General features: G+C 39.2%; 1 protein-coding gene across 3 annotated transcripts in view; it reads right to left on the bottom strand.

Moving 5' to 3' along the window:
• LOC132396702 (serine/threonine-protein kinase OSR1-like) overlaps positions 1-25,939 on the bottom strand; it is a 157,476-nt gene that overhangs the window by 69,231 nt on the left and 62,306 nt on the right. For all 3 annotated transcript variants that reach the window (XM_059974516.1, XM_059974508.1, XM_059974523.1), the window contains exons 3-5: positions 20,439-20,547; positions 19,192-19,333; positions 8,837-8,892 (exon numbers count right to left, since the gene is read on the bottom strand). In XM_059974516.1, coding sequence (XP_059830499.1) covers positions 8,837-8,892; positions 19,192-19,333; positions 20,439-20,547 — 307 coding nt within the window. The remainder of the gene's footprint in view (positions 1-8,836; positions 8,893-19,191; positions 19,334-20,438; positions 20,548-25,939) is intronic.

A 25,939-nucleotide genomic window follows, 5' to 3' on the forward strand; every position in this document is an offset into this window, starting at 1 on the left:
ATTCATAACTTAATGTATTGGAAATCAGATTTGGATTCACCATTGTGCCCACAGTGGGTAAATTTAGAATCCAATGAGGCACAGGGATATTCTCTATTCTCCGTTCTGGGTTCTTCTCTTTCTGCCGATTTAGTTAAATTTAATAAACAGATATCCAACCCTGTTGTCAAACATACATTACGAATTTGGTTTCAATTTCGTAAATTTTTTACTCTGAAAAACTTTGTTCTTGATAGCCCTATTTTACTTAATTTTTTTTTCAAACCTTCTTTGACAGATTAAGCCTTTAACATATGGAAAAGGAAAGGTATAAAATGCTTTCATGATCTCTTTTTTGAAGGTAGTTTGATGTCTTTCGACCAACTTTCCAACAAATTTGAGTTACCTAAATCTAACTTTTTTAGATATCTACAAATCAGAAATTTTTTACATAAAATTCTACCATCCTTCCCCAATTCAACTTCAATGGACTTTTTAGGTATGATTTTTACCTTAAATCCCTATCAGAAGGGATTAGTGGCTTTTATTTATAATATGATTATGAAGATACAACCAGAAATATCAGGTAGAATTAAACAAGAATGGGAAAAAGAACTTCAATATAATATATCAATAGAAAAATGGGAAAATTTTTTACAAATGGTTAATTTTTCTTCTATATGTGCTAAACATGCTTTAATACAATTTAAAATTGTACATAGAGCTCATATGTCTAAAGATAAGCTTGCTCGATTCTATTCTCATATTAACCCTCAATGTGACAGATGTCATTCAGATGTGGCTTCATTGACCCATATGTTTTGGTCATGTCCCGCTTTCCATAACTATTGGAAGGACATATTTGCTACCATTTCCTCAGTTTGGAATATCGATTTACAACCTCATTTTATTACTGCAATTTTTAGTATACCAAATGAGGATGATAATCAGTTTTCCCCTTCAATTAGACGAATGATTGCTTTTGTAACATTAATGGCCAGAAGGTCTATATTACAAAATTGGAAAGAAGTAAATCCTCCTACCACGTTCCAGTGGTTCTCTCAAACTATTTCTTTTCTGAGCTTGGAAAAAATTAGAAGCACTATTTTTGACTCATCAATTAAATTTGAAGAAACTTGGGGACCGTTCATTCAATATTTTCATATGAATTAATTTGGCCTTTTCCAGATCTTCTCTTTACTTATCCTTGTTCAGGTATGGAGTTCCGGAGTTTTTGGCACTATCATATACAAATAAACTGTTATTATTGCCCATGTTAGTTTAGTTTAGTATTTTTTTTTATATTTTTTGCCTGTATTTTTATAATTTTTTCTTTTTCTTTTGATGATTATTTTTATTTTTTTCATATAATTATTATAGACTTGATTGATAATGTACTATGTTTCTATGTTGATATTTTAATAGGATATTGTTATCCTACTACTAATTCAATTTCGTCTTATGCATTTATAACCTATTTATTATTATATTATGTTTCTTTTATATATGAAATTCAATAAAAAGATTGAAAAAAAAAGACCGAGATGAGGAGGAACTGCATTTTCTAGAGGGTGGTGAATCCCTGCCCAATGAAGCAGTGGAGGCTACCTCAGTAAATATATTTAAGACAAGGTTGGATAGATTTTTTGCATAGCAGGGGAATTAAGGATTATGAGGGAAAGGCAGGTAGGTGGAGATGTATCCATAGCCAGATCAACCATGATCTTATTGTACGGCGAAGCAGGCTCAACGGTCCAGATTGCCTCCTCATCTGCTTCTTCCTCAGCTAATGTTTGGTGATAACCATAAAATCAATTTAATTTGGAGTTAGTTCATGATGAATAAATCACCAACAAAGCAGGTTGGTAAAGGTGACTGAAGATAAACTCTTATTCTAATGCCTTTAAATGTAGATGGTATACAAAAAGGCAGTACAAAGTAGAAAAGTATGTAGAATTGACTCAGTCATAGAACACTACAGCACAGAAAGAGGTACTTCAGCCCCTCGTCTGTGCTGAACTATTAATCTGCCTAGCCCCATCTACTTGTACCTGGATCATACCCCTCTATACTCCTCCCATCCATGTACATATCCAAATATGTCTTAAACATTGAAATTGAACCCACATCCACCACTTCTGCTGGAAGCTTGTTCCACAGTCTCACCATTCTCTATGCGAAGTAGTTCCCTCATGTTTCAGAGAACATAAACATTTACAGCACATTATAGGCTCTTCAGTCCACAATGTTTTCCTGACCATGTAACTTCAATAGGATTTCAGAACGACCATTTAGAAGGATGAGAAAGGATCTGATTGCAGCACAAGATTATTAAGGGATTGGACACATGAGAGGCAGGAAACATGTTCCTGATGTTGGGGGAAGTCCAGAACAGAGGCTACAGTTTAAAAATAAGGGGTAGGCCATTTAGAACGGAGTTGAGGAAAAACTTTTTCACCCAGAGAGTTGTGGATCTGTGGAATGCTCTGCCTCAGAAGGCAGTGGAGGCCAATTCTCTGGATGCTTTCAAGAGAGTTAGATAGAGCTCTTAAAGATAGTGGAGTCAAGGGATATGGGGAGAGGGCAGGAATGGGGTACTGACTGTGGATGATCAGCCATGATCACAGTGAATAGCGGTGCTGGCTTGAAAGGCCAAATGGCCTACTCCTGTACCTACTGCCTGTAACTTAGTCTAGATACTGCCTAGAATTTTCCTAGTGCATAGCCCTCTATTTAACTAAGCTCCATGTACCTATTCAAGAGGCTCTTAAAAGACCCTATTGTATCTGCTTCCGCCACCATCATTGGCATACCACGCAGCAACCACTCCGTGTGCAAAACTTACCCCTGACATCCCCTCGGTACCCATTTCCAAGTACAAATGACGCCCCCTCGTGTTAGCCAGTTCAGCCCTGAGAAAAAGCCTATGACTATCCACATGATCAATGACCCTCATCATTTTATACACCTCTATCAGGTCACCTTTCAGCCTCCATCACTCCAAGGAGAAAAGGCCAAGTACACTCAACCTGTTTTCATAAGGTACACCCTCCATCCTTGTAACTCTCCTCAGCACTCTCTCTATAGTATCCACATCCTTCCTGTAGTGAGGTGACATGGCTTTAGAGCACCCGGACAACACAAACACCTACATCAGGATGCTGTTCATCAACTATAGCTCAGTATTTAATACCATCATTTCCCAGAACCCTGATTGAGAAGTTGCAGAACCTGGGCCGCTGTTCCTCCCTCTGCAATTGGATCCTCAACTTGCTAACCAGAAGACCACAATCTATGTGGATCAGCTCATTGCTCTACTCCCTATATACATGTGACTATGTGGCTAGGCATAGCTCAAATACCATCTATAAATTTGCTGACGATACAACCGCTGTTGGTACAATCTCAGGTGGTGACGAGAGGGTGTTCAGGAGTGAGATATGCCAACTAGTGGAATGGTGCCGCAGAAACAACCTGGCACTTAATGTCAGTAAGACGAAAGAGCTGATTGTGGACTTCAGGAAGGGCAAGACAAAGGAACACATACCAATCCTCAGAGGGATCAGAAGTGGAGAGAGTGAGCAGCTTCAAGTTTCTGGGTGTCAAGATTTCCAAAGATCTAATCTGGTCCCAACATATTGATGTAGTTATAAAGAAGGCAAGGCAGCAGCTATACTTTCTTAGGAGTTTGAAGAGTTTTGGCATGTCAACAAATACACTCAAAAACTTCTATAGTTGTACTGTGGAGAGCATTCTGACAGGGTGCATCACTGCTTGGTATGGAGGGGCTACTGCACAGGACTGAAAGAAGCTGCAGAAGGTTGCAAATCTAGTCAGCTCCATCTTGGATACTAGAAAGTACCCGGGACATATTCAGGGAGCAGTGTCTCAGAAAGGACCACCAGCACCCAGGGCATGTCCTTTTCTCACTGTTACCATCAGGCAGAAGATGCAGAAGCTTGAAGGCACACACTCAGTGATTCAGGAACAGCTTCTTCCCCTCTGCCATCCTATTCTTAAATGGACATTGAATCTTTGGACATCATCTCACTTTATTTTTAAACATACAGTATTTACGTTTTTGCACATTTTAAAAAATCTATTCAATATACATAACTGATTTACTTGTTTATTTATTTTTATCTTTATTTTATTTATTATGTTTTTCTCTCTGCTAGATTATGTATTGCTTGGAACTGCTGCTGCCAAGTGAACAAATTTCACGACACATGCAGGTGATAATAAACATAATTCTGGCTCTCATTCCCCTACGCTTTAGGGAATAAAGCCCTAACCAATTCAACATTTTCCTATCATAAGGGTCTCAAGTCTAGACAACATCCTTATAAATTTTCTCTGCATTCTTTCAATCTTATTGATACTTTTCCTGTAGATAAGTGACCAGAACTGCATATAACTCTCAAAATTAGGACTCACAGCTGTACTCCTGTACTCAACAATTTTATGTATGAAGGCCAATGTGCCAAGACCTTTCTTTACAAACCTATCAGGGATTATGGTACTGCTCACCATGCATATCCTACCCTAGTGCAAAACCTCATTTGTCTGCATTAAATTCCATTTTTAGCCCATTTTTCCATACGGTCCAGATCCTAGTTCAAGTTTTGATAGTCTTCCTCACTGTCCACTACACGCTCAACCTTGGTATCACCTGCAAATCTGCTGATCTAGTTTATTATACAGGCAGTCCCAGAGTTACAAACATCCCTCTTAAGAATAAACTGCCATAAAGTCTATTATATTGAAAATTCGAGTAAAATACAATTGTTCATAATAACAAATGCACGCTCTACGTTGTGATGTACCTGTTCTGACTTACATACAAATCAGACTTAAAGACGGACTTAGGAACAGAACTCATTCGTAACCCAGGGACTGCCTGTAGATGAGAAATGACAATTGACCCACCACCAATCTCTCTGGCACACAACTAGTCATGGGCCTCCTGTCAGAGAGGCAATCTTCTATCACTCTCTGGCTTCTCCCATGAAGCCATGTATAATCCAAGCCCCGACCTCACCTTGAAAGGTAAATAACTGAACCTTTTAGACCAACCTGCCATTTAGCTCCTTATCAAAAGCCTTGCTAAATTCCATGTAGTCAACATCCACCGCCTTGCCTTCAACTTTCCTGGTAACTTCCTTAAAAAACTCTAAGATTGGGAGACATAACCTACTGTGCACAAAACCACATTGACCATCCTTAATCAGTCCCCGTCTACCCAAGTACTTATACATTTTAGAATGCCTTCCAACAACTTACCTGCTACTGACATTAGGCTCACTGGCCTATAATTTCCTGGCTTATTGTTACAGATTTTCATAAATAACCAACAACATTAGCTATCCTCCAATCTTTGGGCTCCCCACCCATGGTTCCTCTGGTTCCATACATATTTTACCACCGTCACAGTTGATTGGTCCTATTCTCTCATGTCTTATTCTCTTGCTCTTAACATACTTGTAGAATGCCTTGGGATTTTTGTTAATCCAGTTAACCAAGGCCTTCTCATGGCCCTTTCTGGCTCTCCTAATTTCTTTCTTAAGCTCCTTCCTGCTAGTCTTATACTCTTCGAGCTGTTGCTTACTTAATTGTCACCAAATAGTTGATACTACAGCATACAATCATCACAGCGATATTTGATTCTGCGCTTGGCGCTCCCTGAAGTACAATAAAAATTTAAATTATAAATCATAATTAGGAAATAGAAAAGGGAAAGTAAGGTAGTGCAAGTCAGGTCCGGATATTTGGAAGGTACGGCCCAGATCCAGGTCAGGATCCGTTCAGCAGTTTTATCACAGTTGGAAAGAAGCTGTTCCCAAATCTAGCCATACGAATCTTCAAGCTCCTGAACCTTCTCCTGGAGGGAAGAGGGACAAAAAGTGTGTTGGCTGGGTGGGTCGTGTCCTTGATTATCCTGCTCCAATAGCATGCAGTGTAAAGTATCATTACCTAGTTTTTTGAACCTTTCGTAAGCTCTTCTTTTCTTGTTGACTAGATTTACAGCAGCCTTTTGTACACCACAGTTCCTGTACCTTACCATCTTCACTCTGTCTCATTGGAATGTACCTATGCAGAACTCCATGCAAATATCCCCTGAACATTTGCCATATTTCTTCTGTACATTTCCAAGAACATCTGTTTCCAATTTATGCTTCCAAGCTCCTGCCTGATAGCCTCATTTTTCTCCTTACTCCAGTTAAACACTTTCCTAACTTGTCTGTTCCTAATCCCTCTCCAATGCTATGGTAAAGGAGATAGAATTGTGATCACTATCTCCAAAATGCCCTCCCACTGAGAGATTTGACACCTGACCAAGTTCATTTCCCAATACCAGATCAAGTACAGTCTCTCCTCTTGTAGGCTTATCTGCATATTGTGTCAAGAAACCTTCTTGAACACACCTAACAAACTCCACCCCATCCAAACCCCTCACTCTAGGGACATGCCAATCAATATTTGGGAAATTAAAATAACCCACCATGACAAGCCTGTTATTATTACACCTTTCCAGAATCTGTCTCCCTATGTGCTCCTTGATGTCCCTGTTACTATTGGGTGGTCTATAAAAAACACCCAGTCGGTTATTGACCCCTTCCTGTCCCTAACTTCCACCCACAGATATTCCGTAGACAATTCCTCCATACCTTCCTCCTTTTCTACAGCACTGACAAAAGGCTGTCTCCTATTAAACTCTTCTCATCTCCTTTTAAACTCTTCTCGCTGTTCTCACTGGCTGACATCCATGTGTTTGCGCAGTTGTGCCCCCATTCCAGGTCTAGGATTTATGAATATTTCAATTAGATCTTCTCTTAAACTCCAGAGAATGGCCCATCTCCAGTCACTCACTCCTCATTTAGCAAATCTATCACCTCTGCCAAGGTCCTATACAGCTACAGTAAGAGGTCTCCTTGTAATTAAAGTCAACATTACTTCCAAAAATGCTAGTTTCAGCTGCATGTTGGCTTTCAATGAACTTTATGCAAAGACATGAGGGGTCCCTTTGAGTATCAGCACTACTCACATTTTTGTATTATACAGCATGTTATATTCTTGTCCATTCACCTAACATTTTGTAACCCCTTGAATCTCTTTACATCCTTTACAATGCTCAATCCCATCTTGATTTGTATCATTAGCAACTTGAAAGTATGATAGTGATAATTTCAGCTAATTGATTGACAGTAAATACAAGGTACCCAGGCACCAATCTCTGTTGCAATCCATTAGTTACAGCTTGGCCACCTGAGAAAGATCCATTTATTCCCATCTTGGTTCTCTACCCAATTATTGTTAATTATTAAAATTTAAAAACTCAGTATTGCATCACTTACAGACCTCCAAAACTTTGCACCTGACTCCTTTTGCACTGTATCATTATTATGTATTCAAAATATTATGCCAGCCTTGAAAATTACAACCAACAGAATCAGTAGAACTTTGAGATTTGTGGAGATGGGGGAAAAGGAAAGGAGAGAGGAAAGGAGAGGAGAGGAGAGGAGAATGAAGTAGTTACAATACTTAAGAGACCAACAGAACTGTATATTACAAAATAGGAGTCAGAAAAGCTTGATTATTGGAAGTAGAGATAGAAAACATTGCAAAGTGAAAGAGAAAATAAAAACAGAACCTAACATTTCTAAAGTTTTGTTTGAAAACAAAAGGAACACTCAATAAATTTTCTACTAAACAAATCCCCTTCAAGCCTGCATTCCTTTTCTTACCTCTTAATTTAACAATTGATGATGGTAATTCTTCCACTATTGGACATGCCATTGTACTTTAGCAGCAAAATTAATAAAATATACTGATTAGAGTTAATCTTCAGAAGAACTGCAAGATAATGGAACAAGAACACCAGTCTGTCTTTCATACACTACTTGGCAGTATCAGTTCATCTTACCAACTGAGTTCCAACCTATTTAATTTTAAGAAAAAGTATTAAATGTTGAAAACAAAACCACAGAGGCTGTTCCAGCAGACTTCTGCCACTGCTAGTTAAATATAAGGTAGTAATTGCAAATTTGAGACAATTTCACTCAAAAAGATTATACTAAATAATGTATGTCATATAAAAACACCTAAGGTTAGTTACTGGAAGGAAAACCAGGATGTGGAAGACAACAATCCTTACAATGAGACACATTATTGAGCAACATATGGGAAGCCTCCCTATCATCCATTCGAGTTTCATGCTAGAATTATAATACAAGATTATTGCAGTGTATCTCAAAAAAATTGCGTGCTCATGAAGTTGGGGAAGGAGATTTAATTATGATACCGTGTGGAAATCATCCTTCGAGCCAAGTTCCCCAGCAATCCTAGCCTAATCATGGGACAATGTACAATGACCAATTAACCTACCAACCGGTATGTCTTTAGACTGTGGGAGGATACCGGAGAAACTGGAGGAAATCAACATGGTCACAGGGAGAATGCACAAACTCCTTACAGGTGGGAATTGAACCCAGGTCACTGATATTACAAAGCGTTCTGCTAACTACTATGCTTCTCTGCCATCCAGACAAGACTAAACAAGTTCTAGATTGCTATATACACATCGTTTTAATCTGTTTTCTGCAGTGTGCTTTATGTCTATGTAGCACAATATGCACTTAAAAGCACTACAATGGAGTGCTAAGTTTGTCTGAAAAGACAAATAAATGTACATAGTTAAATTTGATTAAATGAAATTTGACATTAATACCCAATGTCACACATCAGTTTGCTTCTATAATTTTCCATTATCCACATCAGTTTTTCAATACTTTAGCCAATCAAATGATCAGAATAATGCTTCTATCCCTTTCTAAACGAAGGATGTGCAGTTAGTTACCTGCAATTTGCACGGAGCCTTCCTCACCAAGAAGAATGTTTCCTGCCTTCAAATCTCTGCAAGATAAAACAAACAAGCTAATACACAGGAATCAGGGGATAGTGTTACAAAGTATCACTGTTACTGGAAAATTTCAATAAGGTGAAAAATGTCAAGTTTGGATTCAGCGAGTTACATATGAACAGTTTAAGAAAAAGTACCATTGCAGCTTATTTGAGCGGGTGGCAGAACAGGGTAGAGGGAGGTTGGAAGAGAGAAGTTAAGAACTAACTTGCCATCAGTACAGCTCTATTCAAGTACTGTATCAATTTAAACATGGTCCAAACCCAATCACATCCAGCTGAAATCATAAACAAGAGAAAATCTGCAGATGCTGGAAATCCAAGCATCACATACAACTCAAGTCTGAGTACTTAGAATTTTTGTTGATGATCAGGGCCAAAACACAGCAAGGAGAATCAAACACAAAGTTCATTGCAGATGCTGTGGTCAAATCAGGACCTACAAAAAAGCTGGATGAACTCAGCCGGTCAGGCAGCATCCATTGAAAGAAGCAGTCAGCATTTTTCCTGATGAAAGGAGAAACAAACAACCTAATCCAGAAACTCGAACCATTAAGCAGTATCTGTGGGAGGAAATGTTTTGTGGATGCTTTACATTGAAACTGTTTGATACTTCAGGATTCCAGAATTTACATTTACATGCCAACACAGTAAAATACCATCAAGTTTAGGACTGGTATAAAGATGCAGAGACAAACATCTGCCTGGCCTTACAACAGCTGAAAGTATAACCACCACAGGTTCAAGGGCAGCAACTATCCAACTGTTAAAGACTATTGACTGTCTCCTAGTACCATGGATTCTTGGTCTAAACATTTACTTTATTACAATCTTTTACCTTACCGTCTGCCTGCACTGTATTCAGCATTCTGTTATTGTTTCAATTGTACTGATGTACAATCTTACTTTGTAAAGAAACACTGTACTTTGTATGTGAAAATAATAAACCTATTTACCGATACAAAAACAAAAATAATTAGATTTGGGGAAAAATATCAAACAGCTAACTTAACACACACAAAATGCTAGTGGAACGCAGCAGGCCAGACAGCATCTATAGGAAGAAGCGCTGTCAACATTTTGGGCCCAGACCCTTTATCAGGACTAACTGAAAGGAAAGATAGTAAGAGATTTGAAAGTAGAGGGGGAGGGGAAAATGCAAAATGACAGAAGACTGGAGGGGGTGGGGTGAAGCTGAGAGCCGGAAAGGTGATTGGCAAAAGGGATACAGAGCTAGAGAAGGGAAAGGATCATGGGACGGAAGGCCTAGGGAGAAAGAAAGGGGGAGGGGATATAAGTAGTAATACTTACTTATTAAAATTGCCCATGCCTCTTTTTTTTTTTACTGACCCAGACCAAAAACACTGACCCCAAGCACGCACAATTCAAACAGACAATTATGCTGTGATGTTCTCTTCCAAGTCACATTTTTATTCTATTACCCAAGGAGAACATATTTTAAGATGCAAGTTGGCTAGCATCAAATTATGAATTTGAAATAAATCCTTCTTTTGTATTAGATCCTACTAGTGATTGCTGGACTAATGCTTTATTTTGACAATGGACCATGTAATGATGTGTAAAGCCACAGGAAACTACAGATGACGTAATACAATGGTTGCATTATAGAATGAGATCATCAAGCCCATATGAAACTTGAGTTATCCAACATATCTCACTCTATAACCCTGCAAATTTTTTGGTTTTCTTCTGAATGCTACAAGTAAATCAACTTCCATTAATATTCCTAACAGTTCATTCGATATGCTGAACACTTACATTGCAAATCATTTTCCAATTACCTTCATTCTATGCCGCTAGCTTGACTCCACCAAAGGCAGTTTCGCTACAGCTTTCTAATTCCAAATACCTTAATCAGATCACCTGACAAATTCTGCTCTCCAACTTTTCCAGTATATCCCGGAATCATTCCAGCAAATGCCCTTCACCCCTCTTTTCTGAAATACTGTGACCAGAACCAGCAAATATCCCTGTCGTGGCTGACCCAGTGGTTTATACTTTTGCCAAAATAATCTTTTTTATTAAAAATATAGTACATACTCTAAGTTTCAAAGCTCCAGAGTATTTCACTTTGCACCTGTCTTAATGCCATTCCAGTGACATCAAATGGTCTTCTATCAGCTGTGATGTGATCAGATTAGTAACAATGCATATTAGATTTGTAAGAAAACCTCCCTTTAAAGAATATTGGAATTTTATATCATTTAAAAATTCATATTAATTTTTTTTTACAGAATAGCTCTGCTTTTTAAAAAACAAGGGCACAACAATAATCATTACTGGTATCAAATACAGTAGATTCGGGTTAATTAAACTATCAGTTAATTGGGACAGCCACTTATTTTGGGAAAACATTAAGAAAATAGCTAGGATTCCCTTTGTTTATTTGGACCACTATGCTGTTTAATTGGGACAGACAACTGTTGCTGAACAATTTCTAACTAGCGCCAGTTGTGCACACTTGTATGGCTGTTGGACACTACGCCATGTTGAGAATAAACAAGTTTTTAAATAGTGTGTTTGTGTTATGTTACCCATTTAGGCCAACAGACACAGATTTATAAAGCAGTGATTCTTGCAAAAACAACACGAGTGAATCTGCAGACGCTGGAACTAAATAAAAACACAAAATGCTGGCCGAACTCAGCAGGCCAGACAGCATCAATGGGAGGAGGTAGTGATGACGTTTCCAGCTGAAACCCTTCATCAGGAGTGAAGTAACATGGGATGGTCGAGGGGGGATAAGAAATGGGGGGAGGGATGAAGTAGATGAAGTGATAGGCTGAAGGGAAATGGGCTGGGGGGAGATTATAGTGGGGGGGGGGGGGGAAACAGAACCAGACTAAAATTATAGATAGGGATGGTGTAAGGCGGGGGGGGGGGGCAGGGGTATCAACAGAGGTCTGTGAGTTGAATGTTCATGCCGGCAGGTAGGAGACTACCTAGGCGGGAGATAAGGTATTGCTCCATCAACCTGCATGTGGCCTCATCTTGACGGTAGAGGAGGCCATGGACAGACATATCAGAGTGGGATTGGTCTGTGGAATTGAAGTGTGTGGCCAGAAGGAGATCCCGCCACTGCTGGAGGGCTGAGCGCTGGTGTTCGGCAAAACAGTTTCCCAGTTTGCGGCGGGTCTCCCCAATGTATAAATGGCCACGTCAGGAGCACTGTATAAAGTACATCACCCCAGTTGACTTGCAGGTGATTAGCCACTGTTTTATCCTTTGTCTATCCTGCTTGTTACCTCTTCAAAAAATTCCAACAGATTTGTCAGGCAAGATTTTCCCTGAGGAAACCAGTTGGTCTTTTGTACCTTTTCATGTAATTTTAGCTAACAGGGGCAGCCGCTTAATTGGGCCAAAATGTACTGATCCTGATGTGTCCAATTAACCAGAATTCCCTATACTACAATTTTTAATATATACTATATTTTCTTTCATTTCTAGAATTAGTCCTTGACAAACTAATTACAGACTAATAATGCAGTGTCTCTACCCTTTTGACTATATTCAATCACAACTCAGCTTTATTTACTCTTGAAAGCTACAATAGTATGTGCGCACTATTGTCAATTATTTTTTATATGCTAACAGGAGACAGGTGACAGTGTAGATGCAGGTTTGTGGAGAGAAAGTGACATTTGATATTTGGGATTGAGGTCCTTTTATCCCTCCAATCATGCAGCCTAACCTGCTGAGTTCTTCCAGTATTTTCCTGTTGCACATTCCAGCATCTGCAGCCTTGTGTCTCTATTTTACTCCTCCACTGTGGTCTCTTCAAGCTATACCCACTTTTAAGTTTTCTTCCTCATTGATACAGGTTCTGTGACACCTTCTTGCACTGTTCTACGAAATTTCTGATGCTCAAGCCACATCAAAAATCTCAGTCCAAAACAGTGACTGTTCATTTCCTCTAGTGTATTTTCATATGCTTTTTTGCTCCATTTCTGCCCATTTTGCACAATGAGAAGACCACTATATAACAAGGAGTTCTCAGAACATATCCAAAGTTCATTATGAAGTACTTCTATTTATAAAGGGGGAAAAAAAATGGAAATTCAGTTCATGCACTGATACCTGAAACTGAGATATTAACACAGGACAGTATAATGTCTAGCTCATGCAGCTATTGCCTCATAGCTCCAATGACCTTTTCAATCTGATAACCAATGCTGTCAGTATGGAGTTTACATATTCCAAAGACATGGTTTTCTTCCAAGTGCAGTTTCTTCCCACACCTCAAAGATGCATGGGTTGCCACATTAGTTAACCACTGATAATTGCTCCTCACACGGAGATGAGTGGTGGATTCAAGAGAGCTGATGAGAATGTAGGAGAATTAGAAGGGAAAGATTGGTGGAACTAGTTACCTGACAGTTGACATAGACTCAGAGCAAAAGGCCTTTAATCTATGTTCCATTATTTTATAAATATGCTACTGAGGGCATGATGGTAGATAGTGGTTAGTGCAATGCTATTACAGTTTGGAGCATAATTCTCACACTATCTGTAAGGAGTATGTATGGTGTCCCCATGACTGTGTGTGTTTCCTCTGGGTTGTCTAGGATATTACTATTTAAAAAAAAAACAGAATAATAAGTCTTTAGACAGCCAAGTTTTTAAACATTGCTGCTGTAATGAAATTTCCCATCTGGGATCAATAAAGTACTTATTATTATGCTTCCTCCCACAGTTAACGATTTGGATGAAGCCATACTAAACAACATCAGCAAATTTGCTGATGATACTAAGCTGGGTGGCAACGTGACATGTGATGAGGATGTTAGGAGAATTCAGGGTGACTTGGATAGGCTGGGTGAGTGGGCAGATACTTGGCAGATGGCATTTAATGTGAATAAGTGTGAGGTTATCCACTTTGGGAGTAAGAACAGGAAGGCAGATTATTATCTGAACTGTGTAGAGTTGGGTAAGGGAGAAATACAAAGAGATCTCGGAGTCCTTGTTCATCAGTCACTGAAAGTGAATAAGCAAGTGCAGCAGGCAGTGAAGAAGGCTAATGGAATGCTGGCCTTTATTACAAAGGGAATTGAGTACAAGAGCAAGGAAATCCTCTTGCATTTGTACAGAGCCCTGGTGAGACCATACCTGGAGTACTGTGTACAGTTTTGGTCTCCAGGGTTAAGGAAGAACATCCTGACTGTAGAGGAAGTGCAGCGTAGATTCACGAGGTTAATTCCTGGGATGTCTGGACTGTCTTACGCAGAGAGGTTAGAGAGACTGGGCTTATACACGCTGGAATTAAGGAGATTGAGAGGGGATCTGATTGAAACATGTAAGATTATTAAGGGATTGGACAAGATAGGGGCAGGAAATATGTTCCAGATGCTGGAAGAGTCCAGTACCAGAGGGCATGGTTTGAGAATAAGGGGTAGGTCATTTAGGACAGAGTTAAGGAAAAACTTCTTCTCCCAGAGACTTGTGGGTGTCTGGAATGCACTGCCTCAGAAGGTAGTGGAGGCCAGTTTTCTGGATGCTTTCAAGAAGGAGCAAGATAGGTATCTTATGGATAGGGGAATCAAGGGATATGGGGACAAGGCAGGAACCGGGTATTGATAGTAATTGATCAGCCATGATCTCAAAATGGTGGTGCAGGCTCGAAGGGCCTACTTCTGCACCCATTGTCTATTGTCAGTCCAAGGACATACTGGTTAGTAGGTTAATTGGTCATTGTAAAATTGTCCTGTGATTAGGCTCAGGTTAAATAGGCGGGCTGCTGAGTGGCACTGCTCATTGGGCTGAAAGTGCCGGTTCCACACTGCATCTAAATAAATAAACAAACAAAATCTTTCACCTATTTAGTTCCAAAACCTACAGTAGATTTGACTGATGCTCAGGATTTAACAGGCTCTGCCTCCTTTTCAATAAAAAAAAAAATTGCTCCCTAACATTTGTTTTGATTCAGTAATTATTCCCTTGGGCCATTTTCTGCACCATCAAATTTTTGAAATCCAACATTTAGCTTCATCATCCCACTCCCATGCACAGCAACAGCAAATGCAGTTACCATTATTCAAGTCTATAAAAATAGACATGGCTCTTTTACAAAACTGTAGTACTAATCTGTTTTCCACTGCAATGCTTTGCCAAAGGTTACTTCACTTAATTCGGACCCACTTTCCACTAAAGTAGTCGCTAATCAAACTGCAAGTCCAGTAGGAATCTTGTCAAAGTCACTGAAATCACTATTCTCCTTATAAAATTTAATGCAGTAAACTTATATTGGTAGTGAAACTAGAAATAAATTTCTGAAGCCAAAGCTCAGGAAACATGCTAGACACACTGATGTCTGTCCCTTCTGTTAGTTAAGGTGGGGTAATGATGATCTGTAGGTCATCAAATTTTCTTTGCATGATGACCTACAAATTATCATTGCCTCACCTTGCTAGTCATGGACCGCATCACACCAGGTTAAGTTCAACTTGGGAGAATGTGCATCTCAATCAATTCCATAAGACCATAAGAGATATGACCAGAATTAAGCCATTCTGACCCAAAGTCTGCTCCACCCATTTCATCATGGCTGATCCATTTTTTTCTTTCAGCCCCAGTCTTCGGCCATCTCTCCATATCCCTTCTTGCCCAGGATTTATTAACCTCTGCCTTAAGTAGATATACAGACTCGGCTTCCACAGTTGCCTGTGGCAAAGAATTCTACAGTTTCACCACTCTCTGGCTAAAGAAATTCCTCAACTCCTTTCTAAAAGGACCCCTCTATTCTGAGGCTGTGTCCTCTGGTCTTAGCCTCTCCCACATTGGAAAAATGTGGAATTAAATGCACAACAGTCAAGAGTGTAGAAAGAGTAGTGGGGTAAATATGCATCCTTGAAATACACCAGTGTTGAAAGTCAGTGAGAAAGAGACTGCGGCCTCCTGATAAGCAAGCTGAAGATTGTTTCAGAGGGAGGTACAGAGGTTCCAGGTTCGAAGCTTAGTTATTAGTACTGAGGGAATGATGGTAATTGATCAACAATCGTCTGGCACATGTCTTGCTGTAGGTGCTCAAGAGTGGAGAGCCAGTTAGATTGCATAAACTGTTGACCTGTTGAGGCAGTGGGTAAATTGCAGAGGGTCCAGGTCTTTGCTCAGGTGGAAGTTAATTCTAGCCATATCTAATCTCCAAGCATTTAAATGACAATAGATGTGAATGCTACTGGGTGATAGCTACTGAAACTGCCCACCCTGCTCTTCTTGGGCACCAGAATAATTGATGGCTTTTAGAAAAGTTTGGAAGTTCAGACTGCACCATTGAGAGTTTGAAGATGCCCCTGAATACTTCAGCCAGATGGTCAGGAAATGTTTTCAGTAACTGGCCAGGTAGACCACCAGGGCCTAATGCCTTGAGGGTTCACTTTAACAAGTGCTCGGACATAGGTGTCTGAGACAGAACACACACACACACCCCACACTAAACAAATATCTATTCTATTCTTTTTCATGAAATGAAGATTTGAGGTCTCCCACTTGTGATTGTTCTTCTTCATCAATTTTGATCTAGAACAGGGATCCCCAGACCCCTTGGTTAATAGTAAGGGTCTATGGCATAAAAACCCCACTTAAGAGTTTCTTACATAATGTAATCCACAATAACTTTCTAGAAATACAAAATAAAGTCAAACACAAATTAGGAAATTAAGGAAATTATTGTCATAACCAAGATGAGAGATCTTATCTTTAAATTTCACATGCTCCAATCAACCATTTGGAAGGAAACAGTGAATTCTGGAACTGATTTTTGCCTTTTCCATGAGATTGTCCCAATGATAAGGGTCTCATTGCAAGTCTTTTTGTGGAGCACAGCGTGGTACAGATTAACCATATAACCATATAACAATCACAGCACGGAAACAGGTCATCTTGGCCCTCCTAGTCCGTGCCGAACCCTTAATCTCACTAGTCCCACCTACCCGCACTCAGCCCACAACCCTCCACTCCTTTCCTGTCCATATACCTATCCAATTTTACCTTAAATGACACAACTGAACTGGCCTCTACTACTTCTACAGGAAGCTCATTCCACACAGCTATCACTCTTTGAGTAAAGAAATACCCCCTCGTGTTTCCCTTAAACTTCTGCCCCCTAACTCTCAAATCATGTCCTCTAGTTTGAATCTCACAAGGCATGACTTGCCTTTGACAAAACCATGCTATTTCTAATCATATTATGCCTCTCCAAATGTTCATATATCCTGCCTCTCAGGATCTTTTCCATCAACTTACCAACCACTGAAGTAAGACTCACTGGTCTATAATTTCCTGGGCTATCTCTACTCCCTTTCTTGAATAAGAGAACAGCATCTGCAATCCTCTGGAACCTCTCCTGTCCCTATTGATGATGCAAAGATCATTCCCAGAGGATCAGCAATCTCCTCCCTCCCCTCCCAAAGTAGCCTGGGGTGTATGGACTAAGTACTAATAATTAAGCCTCTTGCCCAATGTTTTCAATTTGCAAATAAGGCAAACTCAAATGGAAATCGAGAGAGTTTGTCCATATTTCCACCACTATTGCTATAGCACAATAACTACATTTAAGTCATGCAACAAAAAAACTCAACTTTTTCTCCAGAAGAGTTTTCCCCAACAGCTTTGCTCTGGATTTAATTTTAAGAAAAGGATACGACGTTTCATATTCTATTCCGAAGAACTGATCAATAAAATTTTTCTTCGATGTTGAAACTGTTGCTCCCTCCGAATTAGTCTCCAAAGGTGCATCATAGTAGCCAAATTTTATCTTGCAGATAAAAATACAAAGTCCATCCTTGTGTGCATTGGTGAATGAGTTAATGATTACCAGAAACTCGGGTACTGAGCATGTTGAATCTGCATTTTGCAGTTCAATAACTGAGATTTAGGTGATAATTGTTTTTAAAGAGTACAGTCATCACAGGTTGAACAGCTTTCCAATAACTTCACTCTCAATGTAGCAAGAAGGATTTGAACAATAGGGGCACTAACTGGTTCTATTATAGATCTGCTGGTTAGTGCCACAGTTTGCATAACTGCACGACCTTCAGCCCATAATAAATTGAAGCATACATTGTGGAGCAAACTGAAATCCATACTGCCATTCAAGGACCAGTTCTTCAATCACTGGGAGGAAACATTTGAGAAGAATGATGATAATGATCTTTTCTGTGGCTGATAACAGAGCAACCCTTCAGCCGTTATACTTTAACTAAAGTCTTTACTTAAAGATGGTCATTACTATAGCAACTCTGGGTCACTTGATATATGCATGTCATTCCAGAAATTAAAAAATAAGATTGTAGATTTGTAACTCAAATTTGTCAACAACTTCAAGGAGCAGTACCTCAAGGCAGCAGCATCACTAAGAACCCACACCATCCAGGTGATGCCTTTTCTTTACTACGCTAAAAATGTTTTAAGGACTGCTTCTTCCCCTCAGCCATCATATTTTTGAATGTTCCAGGAACATAAATCCCTTTTTTTGCACTATTTATTTGTCCTACACTGTATTGCTGCTGTAGGAGCAACAAATTTCAAGACATATTGATGGTAATAAAATTGATTCAGATACCATCTGCTCCCAAGGCATTGCTATTATTTTTAAGCCTTGATCTCCTTGGCAGAAGAACCAAAGACTCTTTTTCCACTTGTCAATTACGGAAACCCTTAAGCTGTGGACACCATAGCTCTTGCAGGCTGGCAGATGACACTATCTTCGAGAATTGCCTTTGAGAGATCACTAGAAGCTTCAGTATTAATCTCCTTGCGACAATTGGTAGTGACATCATGAGACAAATTGATGGAAATCGATTCCAACCACAGTTGCTTTCAAATATATAAGATCATCACAGCCATCTTCATTTTATCACAGCTACACTATGCTGACTAACTTCTATGTACTTAGAATTCATGCATTCTGAAGATTCTGCTAAATAATCAAAAATGACAGAGTTTCGAAGCAGGACTGAAATAGTAGTAGGGCTTTCCCAGAACATCCAAATAAATCTTAAAACCACAGCTGAAGATCATTTTTACTTAGGTGATATTCAAAGGAAATATAAAAACAGTATTCTCAACATAGCCACCATAGGTGTTATTGTACACAAGGATCATCGATTTGTTTTACAAGACAGCTGACTGAAATCTGATGCATCACTGATTGGCTCATAAGAATTGTTACTATAAGAACATAAAATATTCCAATTGGGAAAGCTGCATCTGAAGCTCAAACTCACGATCAATACTTAAAATGTACTATGACAATGAATTAAGCCACACTTTTCTTACCTATGAATCTGCCCATTTCTGTGCAGATAATCAAGTCCTTCCAGTACTTCCTTCAAAATGGTAGCTATGACAGTCTCCTCCAAAACTCCATTTTTGTGATCTCCCTTTGCTATCACATGCTTAATTATATCTAGTACAGATCCTGAAACAAAACCAAATGGGCAAAATAAAATGAATGAACCCAAATTTTACCAAGTGTAGCTGAAACATACATCACATGCTCTACATTGTTAGTAAATAGTTAGAATCTGGTTTTAATGATGTATGTTAATCTTGTTTGACCATATCCTTTTGTATACAAAATACTCAGCTTCAAATCAACTTCATAATAGGAAAGAAAACATTAATTTTAAAATAAAAGCAACCAAGATATTGCATCCTTGTTGAGATGCAAGCTAATTTACACTTTTTTTTAAAACAGATCCACTGTTAAAAATCAACTAAACTGGCTTGGAAGAATGAAGTACTTCTCCAGGCCCCTTACTCCACAAGACTGGGTAAGGAGTTGAAAGCTTCCAAAATATCTTAGGTGTGACATGGAGATAAGGGAAAGAAAACATCAAAGTAGAAAATAAGGCAATCTCTTCCTCGTGTTTTTTTTGTTCTTAGACACACTGCAGTATCATGTTCACATGGGGTTACCTTTAAAAACTTCATGCCCTGGTTTGGGGCACAGGTGTGGAGCTGGTAATAATACGCAGAAATGAACAGAATTCTGGGCAAGAGACATTGAGTGCACTGGTATTTAACCCACAAGAGTTTACCCCAACTTTTAAGAGTAGACCAGAGACAATTTACTGAAATTTCAGCCATTTAGTTGCCAACTGGCTGAAGTGAGAATACACATTTACATTGAACTTGAATGCATTTCTTAATAACTACAGCAAAATACCAAAGCTTACTACATTTTCTTATTTTGGGGTAAAATACAATTCACCTGTCCAAACAGTTCATTGACTCTAGTTAGCATTAAAATCTAACTAAAATCACCTAGAACTGACCAGTGCTTAAGGCTGCATGTGCTTAACTGGCAAGTAGGTAAAGCAGAGGTACTTCAATGTGCAGTGTAAAGACTGAGGAAGATTTATCCACATCGTTGCAACCAGTGGGTAAAAGATTCCTTCCTATACATAAAAGTTCAATTGAAGCTGACTGTCACAGAATTTAAAGCAAGCCAAGTCAGCTTTAAATAAATTTGGATACTTGATCTTTGCAAACATACAAGTTTTAACATTGAAAACACTCACCACCACTGAGCAACTTCATTACCAACCAGAGCTCATCCTTTACCACAAATGAGGTATAATATGACACAATGTTCCTGTGATGGCATTGGCTCATTGCTTGAATTTCTTTCTGTTGAGAGAATACAGGAATATCCATGAGTCACCAAAAGCATTTTCTTTATAAAGGGGTAATTTTCCAAAATAAAATGGGAAGTGCATCAATCTCAAGAGATTCACAAAGCTTAAGGGAGCTTAGAAGGGGTAAATGTGCTTAAACGATAAAGGGTGCTGCACAATAAGTGCTCGCCAAAGAGAAAAACTGAAAATAAAATATTAATAATTGACCTTTATTTACACTTACAGCATAATACTTTCAAATCTGCAAATGAAAAATTTTGTCACAATATTAGACAAGCACTGGATGAATTTCAGTCTCTCAAATTGATAGAAATGACATAACAGATGAAGTTAAAATGTTTACTGCTTTTCTCTCCACACAGATGCTTCCTGATATATACATAATTTTACTTCAATTCCAATTCACAGTACATGGCATTACTCTAATGTAAATGTCATTCTAGTAACATTTACTTGAAAGTATGCTATTATCAATGGTTCTTCAATTCAGAAGTCAGGCATCATTTTAGATGACCTGTGCAAGGGTTATGGTTGCAGAAATGCACTCCATGAACAAGCAAGAAAAAGTACCCTACAAAACATTGGCCAGCATGGGTATGTAATGGGTTGAAATAGCTTTTCATTGTAAATCTCTGTAACTCCATTAACAGTTCCCCATCAAATTACCATGGATATTATATAGGGCTAGAAGGAACATTTTTGATTTCTTAACAAGTCTGTCCTTAACATGATCACCATTAACTTTAATCCATAGAGGCCTACATAATGCTGAAAATGCCAAAACCTTACTAAGCAACAAGACCACTTTGGGAACAGACAATATGCTGTTAAAGTTGCAAGTTTCAAGTACAAATTCCATACATCTAGAAGTAGAGTGGACTTGATCTTTATTACATAACTTCATAAAATGTAAACTGCAGCACCAGCTGATAAAACATAGAACGGTACACATGTGACTTTCTCTACACTTCCCCCACCCCCAAAGCTTTTGACTCCAACTGGGATGAATTGGACTCTTATCCAATTTAGTTGGCTACATCCATTAGCTTCATGGGAGCTTGCAAGTGGTGATCCAAAACAAGATGTCCACAACAGCAGTTCTCAATGAAGACCAACATCAAACAAATCTGCATCATTGCCTGGATACTTTTTTCAATTCATTATCACAATGCTATACCACACTAACAAACTAAGTTACAGAACCTAACAGCCAAGGGTAAGAATGACCTCATATAGCAGACTTTGAAGCAGCGCAGTTGTCTTAGTCTATTATCAAAAGTGCTGCTCTGTTCAGCCAAGGTGGCATGAAGAGGGTGAGAAACGTTCTTCAGAATTGCCAGGATTTTCTGTAGGGTTCTTTGTTCCATCACAGCCTCCAGTTTGGCCCCTATAACAGAGCCAGCTTTTCTGATCAGTTTATTGAGCCTGCTGGCATCACCCATATTGATGCCATTGCCCCAGCGCAGCACTGCATAGATGATTGCACTGGTGACAACAGACTGGTAGAACATGTGAAGGGGAAGCCTGTATACTCCAAAGGACTGCAATCTCCTCAGGAAGTACAGGCGACTCAAGATTGTTCTTGTACACAGCCTCTGTGTTGGTGCTCCACTCAAATCTGTCATCCAGGTGGACCCCCAGGTACTTGAAGGCCCTCAGCGCATCTACATCCTCACCATCAATAGTAACAGAGAGCAATACAGACTTGGCCTCCCTACAATCCATCACCATCTCTTTTGTCTATTGTGTGAAGATCTTCATGGTGGGGGACACCATGTTATGGATGCAATGAGAAGTGAGAACCTCTATACAATTGCTGTCACTAACAAAGTACTGATGAACAAACTAATGGGCCTAAAGGTAGACAAGTCCCTCAGTCGTAGTGGGATTCCAGGGTACTGAAGGAAATGGCAGAAGTTACATTTGAGATAGTTCATCAAAATTCCCTGGACTCTGGGCAGGTCACAATGGATTGGAAGACAGCGAATGTCAAATCAGTTTTAAAAAAGGATCAGGCAAAAGGCAGCTAGCTATAGACCAGTTCGCTTAACACACAGTCAGGAAAATACTTGATGCTATCATTAAAAAAAAACAGAACATCTGAATAGAAATGGGGAGATCTTAAATGGATTTTAGATATCTATGTTTAATTGAGAGGCAGACAGTCTATAGAAGTGAGGGAAAACAACAGTGAGGTCATGGACCATATACAGATTACAGTGGTGAAAGTGTTTTTTCTCTTGAGGCAAATTATGGTGGATAAATCCCAAGGCCTGAAAATGTGTTCCCTCGGATCTTATGGGCGACTAGTGTAGAAATTGTAGAAGGTCTAGCAGAGACATTTAAAATGTCTTTAGCAATGAATAAGGTGCAGGAGGATTAAGGGATAACTAATGCAGTACTGTGTTTAAGAACATCGCTAAAAATAAGCTGGGAAATTATAGGCTAGTGAGCCTGATATCAGCAGTGAGCAAGTTGTTGAAAGGTACTCCAAGGGGCTGGATACAAGTATTTGTTTAGACAAGGACTGATTAGGTATATTCAACATGGTTTTATGAGTGGCATGTCATGTCTAACCACTCAGACTAAGTCTTTTTGATGAAGTCACCAGGAAAGTTAATGAAGGTATGGCAGTGGATATTGCCTACCACGGACTTTGACAAGGTTCTGCAGGGGAGGTTGGTCAAAAATGTTCAGTTGCTTGGCCTTAGGATGCGGTAGTACATTGGCTTAGACATTGGCTTCATGGGAAAAGCCAGAGGGCTAGTAGAAGGTTGCCTCTGACAGAAAGCCAGTGATAAGTTGTGTGCTGCAGGGATCAATACTGGGTCCACTGTTACTTGTCATCTACATCAATGATCTGGATAATATAGTAAACTGGATCTGCAAATTTACTGAATACACCAAGAACAGAGCATAGTGGACAGAGAAGGTGGCTACCAAAGCTTGCAGTGGGATATGGACCAGCTAGAAAAATGGGCTGGAAAATGGCAGATAGAACTTAAATGAAGGCAAGCGTGAGGTAATGTACTTTCAGAGGCAAAACCAGGAGAGGACTGACACAGTGAACAGTAGGGTGCTGAGGAGTGTGATAGAACAGAGGGATCTGGGATTATAGATCCAAATTCCTAGAAGGTGGCATCATAAATGGATAGGGTCGTAAATAGAACTTTTGGCACACTGACCTTCAGAAATCAAAGTATTGAGTATACAGGAGTTGGGATGCTATATTGAAGTTGTTATATCGAGGCCTAATTTTGAGTATTGCACGCAATTTGGGTTACCTACAAGAGCCTTTCTGCAGGGCCTGCAGAAAGATATAGATAGATTAAGTGACTGGACAAAAGTCTGGTAGGCAGAGGACAATGTTGGTAAAAGTAAGATCACTCCACTTTGGAAGGACATATTGAAGATCAGATTCTTTAAATGGTGAAAGATTGCATCATGCTATTTTCCAGAGAGAATTGGGAATGCTTGCGTATGAATCGCAGAAGGCTGGTTTGCAGGTACAACAGGTCATCAAAAAGACAAATGGAATGTTGGCCTTCATTGCTAGAGGGATTGAATTAAGATCAGGGAAGTTATGCTAATTTTGCATAGGGTACTGGTGAGGCCACACCAGAAATATCATGTGCAATTCTGATCTCCTTACTTGAAGGAGGATACTGGCTTTGGAGGCAGTGGGGAGGTGGTTCACCACATTCATGCTGGAGTTGAGGAGAGATTGAGTCACCAGGGACTATACCAACTGGAATTAAGAAGAATGTGGACAGCTTATAGAAATAAAATTTATGAAAGATAGAGATAAGAGATAGATGAGCTCTTATTTTATTTGCCTTCTGTGTATGATTATTTAATTCATTGCATCTTCTCACTAGTCATCTGCAACTATTGAATATCTCCAGCAATTTTTGTTTTTATTTCAGATCAATAATTTATTTTTGCTATTTGAATGAAATCATATTTGGAAATTTTATATCAGTTTACTACTTAAAACAGGGTTTTAATGTAGAATGTGCTTCAATCTGAAGTCAGAACCAAAGAACAGGAGGTGAAGCCACAGAAGACTTTGAACAGGCTGGTGACTGGTGAAAATAGGAGAAAAATAAGATTAGCACTGAAGAGAATGGGGCATGATTTCTTGCAATAATTGAACAGAGGTAGGTTAGAAGTACCAGTCAAAACTGGCTGAGCAGTGGGAGCAATCGAAAATAGTTGGAAAATACATAACAGAAGGTAGAAATCTACCATGATTTTTTTCCCCCACATAAGCCTGAAAAACTGAAATTCACAGGAATTAAACAAAGCAGAATGCAAATAATTATTCAAACAGAAACTTGGGACTCTGTACAACAGAAATAAAGACTTAATTTAATTATTCAATGATGTGAAGTATATATTTCTAACACAAGGCATTCTATACATTTGAATAAATATAGCAAAAGGATAACTAGAGAGGGTAGAGCACTCGAGGACAAAGAGGGGAACATTTGTTTAGATGCTGAGGATGTGGGTGAGGTTGTTAATGAGTACTTTACATTAATATTTACCCAGAAGGACTGTGGAGGACAGGGAGATCAGTGTTAAGTATATTGAGAAGCTCAGGCATTGAGAGTTACAGGTGGTACTGCTGGGTTTTTAAAAGAGTGTTAGGGTGAGCAAGTCCCCAGGGCCTAATGGGATATACCCAAGATAATTAAGAGGCAAGAGGAGAGATTGATTGGCCCTGACCAGTATCTTTTTTATCCTCCCCAGCCACGTGCAAGGTCCTTGAGATTTAGCAAGGAGCTAATGTTGTTCCATTATTCAAGAAGGGAACCAGGGCTAATCATGGATACTATAGACCTGCGAGTCATGCCAGTGGTAGAGAAGTTACTGGAAAGAATTCTTAGGGATAGGATTTAAGAGCATTTGGAAAGCCATGGCCTCATTAGGGACAGCCAGAATGGCATTGTGCGGGACAAGTTATATCTTACCAACTACACTGAGTTTTTCCAATGAGCCTACAAGGGTGATTGATGGAGGAAGAGCTATGGATGTTGCTTACATAGATTTTATTAAACACGAGAAAGTCTGAGATGCTGGAAATCCAAAGCAACACACACAAAATGCTGGATTCAGATATATGGGGTTCGTGGTTAATTGGCCATATGGATTCAGAACAGGCTTGCCCATAGAAGATGGCAGTGGTTGAAGGAACATACACTATTATGTGCTAGATTAAGTAACTTGGATACAGGTCAGAATTTTGTGAATGGAGGCAAGAAAACCAGAAGTGAAAAGCAGTCAATGGGGACAAAATTTTATAGTGCAGGTTAGCTTTAAAACACAGGGCAGGACAGTAATGTAACTGTTACTAATGCTGCATTATGGCTTCAGGGACC

The sequence above is a fragment of the Hypanus sabinus genome, chromosome 1 (genome assembly GCF_030144855.1).
Source record: "Hypanus sabinus isolate sHypSab1 chromosome 1, sHypSab1.hap1, whole genome shotgun sequence".
In the NCBI taxonomy this organism is placed as follows: domain Eukaryota; kingdom Metazoa; phylum Chordata; class Chondrichthyes; order Myliobatiformes; family Dasyatidae; genus Hypanus; species Hypanus sabinus.